Source organism: Marmota marmota, unplaced genomic scaffold, assembly GCF_001458135.2.
Source record: "Marmota marmota marmota unplaced genomic scaffold, marMar, whole genome shotgun sequence".
Taxonomy (NCBI): domain Eukaryota; kingdom Metazoa; phylum Chordata; class Mammalia; order Rodentia; family Sciuridae; genus Marmota; species Marmota marmota.
In genome coordinates, this window is record NW_026000205.1 from 5,744,186 (window position 1) to 5,753,209 (window position 9,024).

Here is a 9,024-nt window from a genome sequence, read left to right on the forward strand (position 1 = left end):
TATATATATATATATTTGTATCAGATACTGTCTTTTTCAGTTTAGAAATTCAGTTTGATTTTTATATTTTCCATTTACCTGTTGAATTCCTTCCTTGTTTTATTGAGGGCTTTTTTTGGGGGGCGGGGGGGTTCCAGGGATTGAACCCAGGGGAGCTAAGCACTGAGCCAGATCCCCAGCCCTTTTTAATTTGATTTAATTTTTATTTTATTTTGAGACAGGGTCTGAGTTGCTTAGGGCCTCACTAAATTGCTGAGGCTGGCCTTGAACTTATGATCCTCCTTCCTTAGCCTCCTGAGTTGCTGTAATTTGGGGCATGTGCCACCATGCCAGGCAAAAATATGATATTTTGAAAAACATTATTCCAAAAATTTTGACAAATCAATGAAATCATTATTAGTAGATTTTAATCTATAAGAATCACTCAAGGAAAAAAATAAAAAGAAAACCTCAAAAGTATCACAGTTCTAAAGAATCTGAATCAATCATCTATATATTCTCACAAATTAGAAGATTTAGGCCCAGAGTGTCATAAAAGTCCTGAAATGTAGAGCCCCTGTGGGTGATGGGACACTCCCAGGTAATGGAGATAAGGCAGAGCCTTTTATTATCATTATATATTTGGGTTTCATTCTAAAATCAAGATAAATCATGTGGAAAAGTGATATAGAGAAATATCTGGTAAATGGTGTCAGAAATGCAGATGAACAGCTCTACTTCTGTACATTCTGATTGACTTGTCTAGTAGATACCTAAAAGGTAGTGTAAGCCTCAGTAATTCTGGTTCATAACTAAATATGAGAACTACTGACTTTTTCTGTTTGCCTTCTCATGCCTTACATCCTAATGTGAACTTTTATAACTTTCCAAGCCCTTTTTTTTTTTTTTTGGTGCCAGGGATTGAACGCAGTGGTGCTTAACCACTGAACCACACCCCCAGCCCTTTTTTGTATTTTATTTAGAGACAGGGTGTCGCTAAATTGCTGAAGCTGGCTTTGAACTCATGATCCTCCTGCTTAGCCTCCCGAGCAGCTGGAATTAGAGGCATGTGCCACTACACCCAGCTTCCAAGCCCTTCTTGCCTTTTAAAAATATCATGGCTGTATTTTAGAATTTCTTTATCCTTTTGTTGTTGTTGTTTTAAATATTTCTTTATTTTAGTTGTACACAATGCCTTTATTTTTATTTATTTATTTTTATGTGGTGCTGAGAATCAAACCCAGGGCCTTGCACGCACCAGGTGAGCACTCTACCACTGAGCCACAACCCCAGCCCCATCCTTTGTTTCTAAAGGATAATCTTTTCAGGTTTATTTTGTTTTGTTTTGTTTTGGTACTGCAGATTGAATTCATGGGCACTCAACTACTGAGCCTCATCCCCAACCCTATTTTGTGTTTTATTTAGAGACAGGGTCTCACTGAGTTGCTTAGAGCCTCACTTTTGCTGAGGCTGGCTTTGAACTCATAATCCTCCCGCCTCAGCCTCCCAAACCACTGCACACCGGCAACCTTTCGGTTCTTGTTGTTAATATAAAAAGCCCCTCCCTGTCCTCCCCCATAGGAAAAATGGCATTTGTTTTTCTCATTTTCTTTCAGACTTTGATTTCTCAACTGAGACCAACAAGCTGTCTTCAGAAAAAAACATTTGTGAAATAAATTCACACCATAAGGAGACATTGAAAAGAAATAAAACCTTCAACCTGATGGGGTTTATTTTCAGTAATGAGCCACCATGGAGAATTGAATTTGGGAGACAGCAGGGAACTAAAGTGGAATGTCAAATGATAATCAGAAAACTTGTATCCCTTCCTTTCCACCAGAGAACTCATGCTGTAAACAAATCATACAAATGTCAGAAATGCAGGAAATGCTTTAGAAAATCTTCACAACTTACTGAACATCTGAGAGAACATACTGGGGCGAGTGCCTATGTGTGTAAGGAATGTGGAAAGGCCTTTGTAATTCTCCGGAATTTTATTAAACATCAAAAATTTCACACTAATCCTAAACCCTATGAATGTAATAGATGTGAGAAGGCGTTTAGGTTTTCTTCAGAGCTGATCCGACATCAGATGATTCATACTAGTGTGAAGCCCTATGAATGTGTGCGGTGTGGAAAGGCTTTTAAACGTCAGTCTCACCTTGTTGAACATCAGAGAATTCATATTGGTTTGAAACCCTATGAATGTAAGGATTGTGGAGAGAGCTTTAGGTTGTACCGACATATGTGTCTGCATCAGAAAAGTCACCATGGTGTGAAGTCCTATATCTGCACAGAATGTGGGAAGGCCTTTGGTCGTTGTTCGGGTCTTATCCAACATAGGAAAATTCATTCTGGTGAGAAACCATATAAATGTAAACAATGTGGAAAGGCCTTTATTCGCAACTATCTACTGATTGAACATCAAAGAAGCCACACTGGTGAGAAACCTCATGAATGTGTGGAATGTGGAAAGGCCTTTAGCAGGGGCTCTAGCCTACGGAACCATAAAAGAATTCACAGTGGGAAGAACCTCTATGATTGTACGGAGTGTGGGAAGGCCTTTAAGAGGGTCTCAAGCCTTCATAACCACAAAAGAATCCATAGTGGTAAGAACTTCTATGATTGTAAGGAGTGTGGGAAGACCTTTAGCAGGGGCTCAAGCCTTCATAACCATAAAAGAATTCATAGTGGTGAGAACCTTTATGATTGTAAAGAGTGTGGGAAGACCTTTGGTCGTCGCTATCTACTTGCTCAACATCAGAGTTTTCACAGAAGTGAGAAAAGAGGAAAGCCTTGAGCCGTAGCACAACCTTTATTGTTATCACTGTTCCACCTCCCGATGATATTATCATGGTAAAGATAACACAAGTTATGAAATAAAAATCCTTGGAAGGATTTCTGGCACCTTAGTATTTACTTAATATATTCTTTTATGTCCATGATTAATATTATTAAAAATAAATTCATGAGTAAGAAAGATACCAGAGTATGATATTTTAAAAAACTTTCTATCATCATTTCACCTCATTCATTCTGGATAAAACCCTTAAGAATGTGTTATATAAGAAATCTTATTTCGAATTTATCCACTTAAAGAATGCCCAAAGGAAATATCCTGTCTTTATTAAATCTTGAGAGTATAACTGGTGAAAAATCAGAGGGTGATTTGAAGAAATTCTTTTGTAATAAATTCTGTAGCAGATAAAATGCAAGCCATATTGCTACAGTATGAAGAAATAAAAAATGAACAGTTGGGTGACTAAAAAACACATATTGAGTTGGAAAAGTTTTTTCCAATTTTATGCAAGTTTCAGACTTAAATATTTATAGAAGAGGTAACTTTTCAGTGGGTGATGAAGGCTTGTTTACTCTCCACCTAGTGGCAGTATACCTGATATGTCTTTCATATGTATTTACATGTGTTATATACACACATGAATCCATATGGATGTGCATGTCTCTTGTTTGTATTCACAGGCATATGTGTAGTCAGGTTTTTGTTGCTGTGACCAAAATACCTGACAAGGAAAACTTAAAGAAGAAAAGTTTATTCTGACTCAAGGTTCAGAGGTTTGGTCTGCAGTGGGCTAACACCACTGCTGTAAGCCCAGGTAAAGCAAAAACATCATGGCAGAAGGCATGGTGGAGGAGTGCGGCTCCATTCATCATGGCCGGGAAGCAGAGAGGAGAGCAGGTCACAGGGAAGGCAGCCCTTCCAGGGCACACCCCCACTGACCCACTTCCTCTGTATCCCTCCTGCCTACAGTTACCACCCATTTAGTCCATTCAAACTAGGATGGACTGGTTAGGTTATAGCTCTCATAATTATCTCTGACTGTTCTACATTAACACAGGAGCTTTGGGGAGGGGGTCACCCCCTATGTAAACCATAACAACATACATACTTTGTCCTATATACTACACATATTGTTTTGCTGTTTTCTAAGTGAATGTTTTGGGTATCACTTCACCTCTAAAAAGATGACATATGGAGTTGGGAGTGTAATCAGTGGTAGAGCTTGCCCGTATGTGTGAGACCCAGGATATGAGGCCCAGCACAGCACAACAAAGCAAAAAAACTATATACAAGTCCTAGGATTCTAGATAATTTGCTGTATGACCACTAAACTATTGACACCTAAAACAATTAACAGTAACTCCATAATGTCCTGTAATGAAGTAGGACAGAAGAGGCTGGGTACCAGAGGTACTTTCAGGAAGCAGATTTACTGACTGCAGGGTTCACAGGTGGCTCACGCACAAGAATTCTTCTGAGCAAGGATTTTGGAAATTCTTTGAACTTTATACTGGGGGAGGGGCAGGGGGGCTTGGAGATTAACATGACAAGTGCTCTCTGTTCCATCCCCTAGACCAGGCACAGGTTTCACAAGTTTTTTTTCTGCAAACCTGGCACTTACAAAAAGAGGAAACTGGATTACCTACCAAACACAATGTGTAAAATTTAATTTCAAATGGATCAAAGAGCTATATGTAAAACTCTTAGAAGGAAACATGGAAAGCTTCATTACATTGGATTTGACATTGATTTCTTGGCATGTCACAAAAGAGTCAACAAAAGAAAAAATATATTTCATCAAAATTTAAAACTTGTATAATAGGGGCTGGGGATGTGGCTCAAGTGGTAGCGTGCTTGTCTGGCATGCGTGCGGCCCGGATTCGATCCTCAGCACCACATACAAACAAAGATGTCCGCCAATAACTAAAAAATAAATATTAAAAAAAAATTCTCTCTCTCTCTCCCCTCTCTCTAAAAAAAAAACTTAAAACTTGTATAATAAAAAAATGATAAACATAGTGAAAAGGCAAACTAAATGATAAGAGCAATATTTGAAATTTTTATATCTGACAAGAGTTAATATCCAAAATATGTAAAGAACTCTTACAGCTCAACAACAATAACAAAATCTCAAAAAAATCCAGCAAATAGAGGCTGGGGCTGGGGCTCAGCAGTAGAGCATTCGCCTAGCATGTGCGAGGCCCTGGGTTCGATCCTTAGCACCACATAAAAATAAATAAGGAAAATAAAGGCACTGTATCCAAACACAACTAAAAAATAAATATTTTTTAAAAAATCCAGCATTGGATTTCTCCAAAGTTATACAGGTGACCAATGAGCACACTGAAAAAGTGATCAAAATCAATCATTAAGGAAATACAAATGAAAAACAGTGAGCCGGCTCTGTGCTGGCACACACCTATAATCCCAGAAGGCTTGAGGCCAACCTTAGCAACTTAGTGAAATCCTATCTCAAAAAAAAAATTTTTTTTAAAAGAGTGGGGATGACACTTAGTGGTAGAGTGGCCCTGGATTCAATCCCCAGTACTGGGGGGGGGGGGACTATAGAGTAGGATGGTTATTTCTTAAAAATAGAAAATGAATACAACAAATATTGGAGATGATATGGAAAAATTGCAACCGTTATATATTGATGGTGCAAAACTAAAAAGATGCAGTTCCTGTAGAAAACAATAATTGGTTCCTCAGAAATGTAAACATAGAATTACCTTATGATCCATCAATTCTGCTTTTACATACATACCAAAAAGTATTGGAATTGGCTGTGTGCAGTGGCTCACGCCTGTAATCCCAGCAACTTGGAAAACTGAGGTAGAAGGATCAAAAGTTCAGAGCCAGCCTCAGTAATCTAGTGAGGATCGCAAGTTCAAAGCCAGCTCAGTAATCTAGTAAGATCCTAAGCAACTTAGTGAGACCCTGTCTCTAAATAAATAAAAGGGTTGGGGGGGCTGGGGTTGTGGCTCAGAGGTAGAGCGCTCGCCTTGCACGTGGGAGGCCCTGGGTTTGATCCTCAGCACCACATATAAATAAATAAGAATAAAGGTATTGTGTCCAACTACAACTAAAAAGTAAATATTAAAAATAAATAAATAAAATAAAGATGTTGTGTCTTTGTTTTATTTAGATATTTTTATGTGGTGCTGAGGATCAAACCCAGGGCCTCACACGTGCTAGGCAAGCACACTCTACTGCTGAGCCACAACCCCAGCCCCTGTAAGAAACATTTTTATTCAAAAATAAGAAAAAACATTAGCAGAAGGCAACCATTTTGAAAGCATGAGGATACCATTCTATCAAAGCTAACATCTAGACTTGGTGGCTGAAATTTCTAAGTTTAAAGCCTTATTTTGGTTATAAACGCTCCTGCGTTCAATCCCCTGTATAAAATAAATAAAACAATTTTTTAAAAGAATTGGAATCAGGGACTCATAAAGATAATTGTACACAGTGTTTATAGCAGCATTAAATAACCCAAGTACCCATAAGTAAGTGAGTGGATAAACAAAATATGGTATGTACATACAAAAGAATGTTATTTGGCCTTTTTAAAATGAACATAATTTGATATATGGTATAACATAGATAAACCATGAAAACACTATTCTCAGTGAAGTAACCCAGACACAAATTGATAAATACTGTATGACTCCACTAATATGAGCTACCTAGAAAAATCAAATTTTTACTCAGAAAGAATAACAGGAGATTGAGGTGGAGGAGAGGGTGAAAGGGGATTATTAATAGTTTCAATTTGGGATGATAAGAAAGTTCTGGCATGGACAGTATTGGTGGCTGCACAACAATGTGAATATTTAGTGTCAATTATACACTTAAAATGGTTGGAATGGTAAATATTATGTTACATGTTCTATCTCAACAAAAATAACGAAGGAATTATGCAGTACCAAAGTATAAAAACAAATGAAAATTATTTTAATCTTTAATGTGAGTACCTGACATCCAAATAGAAATCATAAATAACTGACAAATTTATCTGAGAATATATGTTAATGTATAGATGGATACACAACTGTGAAAAATAATGAGCAAAGGATGTAGGTGGAAATTTAAGAAAAAATTATGAAGGTGAACATGGAAACATACCTGAGCTTGTGACTAATAAATGGGAATGTTATAAAAAGTTGGATGTGGTGGTGCACGCCTCTACTCCCAGAGATGAAAGAGGCTGAGGCAGGAGGATCTCAGACAGGTCTCAGTCTTCACAATCATGTGAGCCAATTATATCACATTATTTTCTGTTTCTTGGGAGAACCCAGACAATATAAGAGGAAAAGAAGGAAACGGTCATACAAGCCTCCACATGCCACAGTGTATATGCTGTCTGCTCTAAGTGGCCCACAGGAACTGCCTGAGTGGACTTAGAGGAGAGGTTTCATTCAAAATGATCAGAACTTTCTCCACAGAGACATGAGGTACCTACCCAGAAAAAATACTCCAGTACCTCTGAGATCTCAGTACCTCTCAAAGTCTAAGCCTTTTCTCAGGAATTCTCTTCTGCTGTCTTTGCCTTACATGTTAATTCTCATTCTGCAAATTTCAGCTTAATTTTTCATTTCCCTTGCATATTTAAAGCATGATTACCCATCTCAAAACAGGCTTTCCTTTTTCATGTGATCATTTTTCACAATGTTTGATTTTTAGTTTTATTTATATTTGGATTATTCTATTCCGTATCTGTCAGTCAAATAAAATATCCACTACAGCAAGAATTTTGACTCTGGTTATTCTTCTATAAGACCCATGGTACCAAACTCAGCCCACTTCCTGTTTTTGAATGCTTCAGACAAATGAGCTAAGAATAACAATAGTTTTGCCTCCTAAATGGTTGAAAAACATCAAAGGACAAATGACATATTGTAACAGTTGGGAATTACAAGATTCAAATGTCTTTACCCATAAAGTCTCACTGAAACACAGCCATTCTCTATCATTTATATATTATGGCTTCTTTCATGCTGTAACCACAGAGTTATGTAGTTGTAACAGAGACACTATGGCCCACAAATTAAAATATACTCCTACTGTATACTCAGTTCTCAAAACAATTCCTGGCAGATGATAGAATCTATGGTCATGGTTGTTGTATCACTTAGACATCAGGTGTTTACTTCAAGAGCTGGGCTTTTTCTTAAAATGATCACTTTCTCCTACCAAATGGGAAAGCAGAGGTCCCACGAAGCTAAGAACAAAAGACAGCCCTGGTTAGTGAAGGTCAGGTTTGCCTCAGCTGGTCAGACAGTGAGTCCAGACTGAAGGGTGGAGGTGAGCAGATTTTTAATTTCTTGAGACAAGGTCTCACTAAGTTGCTTAGGGTCTCACTAAGTTACTGAGGCTGACTTTGAACTTTCTACAAACCAAAAAAATCTCTGGAGCTTAATGACCTTCTAAAAACTTGTTATATGATTCAAGGTACTTTCTCATTGCTCTAGTCACTGATATTTTAATTTCTATTGAGTGTATCCTAACTAACTCAAACAAATAGCGTCGTAGTTCATACTAGGAGATAGAGATGGAAATATAAGGCTGATTCCACCACAGCAATCAAAACCAATTCACTAATAGGAGATGAAAACACACACACAAACACACACACACACACACACACACGACCTAAATGTTAAGTGTTGTTCTACAGATTTTACAGATGTTACATGATACTAGATAATGCTAGAGCAAAGAATGGAGAAAGATTGCAAGAACAGTAGAACAGCCAATGAAAAATCAGAAAAATACAAATTTAAACCAGTTATCACTATGAGATTCCACTATATTCCAACCAGACTATATAGAAAAAAAAAATTTCTTTAAATTGATGATGTCAAGTACTCACCAGATGTGGCAAAATAAGAATATTCACACAGTTCTGGTCATAGGTGTCAGTCAGCACATTTGTTTGGAAATCTGTTTAGAAGGATTTAAACTTTGGTAGGACTCAACTACTAAAGTTCAACACAGGGATATGCACAACCCAATCCCAGAAATCCCACTCCCAATCTTCATAGCAAGAAATGTTTCCTTGGGCTGGAGTTGTGGCTCAGTGGTAGATCACTTGCCTACTTGCGTAGTATGCATAAGGCACTGGGCTCAATTCTCAACACCACATATAAATAAATGAACAAAATAAAGGTCTCTCAACATCTAAAATTATATATATATATATATATATATATATATATATATATATATATATATATATATATATA

At 37.3% G+C, this 9,024-nt stretch overlaps 1 protein-coding gene across 10 annotated transcripts in view; it reads left to right on the forward strand.

The window, feature by feature from the left end:
• Nucleotides 1-2,963, forward strand: part of Znf404 (zinc finger protein 404) — a 17,353-nt gene extending 14,390 nt beyond the window's left edge. For all 10 annotated transcript variants that reach the window (XM_048790751.1, XM_048790749.1, XM_015496742.2 and 7 more), the window contains one exon: nt 1,596-2,963. In XM_048790751.1, coding sequence (XP_048646708.1) covers nt 1,596-2,779 — 1,184 coding nt within the window. In that variant the 3' untranslated portion in view covers nt 2,780-2,963. The remainder of the gene's footprint in view (nt 1-1,595) is intronic.
• The last annotated feature ends 6,061 nt before the right edge of the window (nt 2,964-9,024 follow it).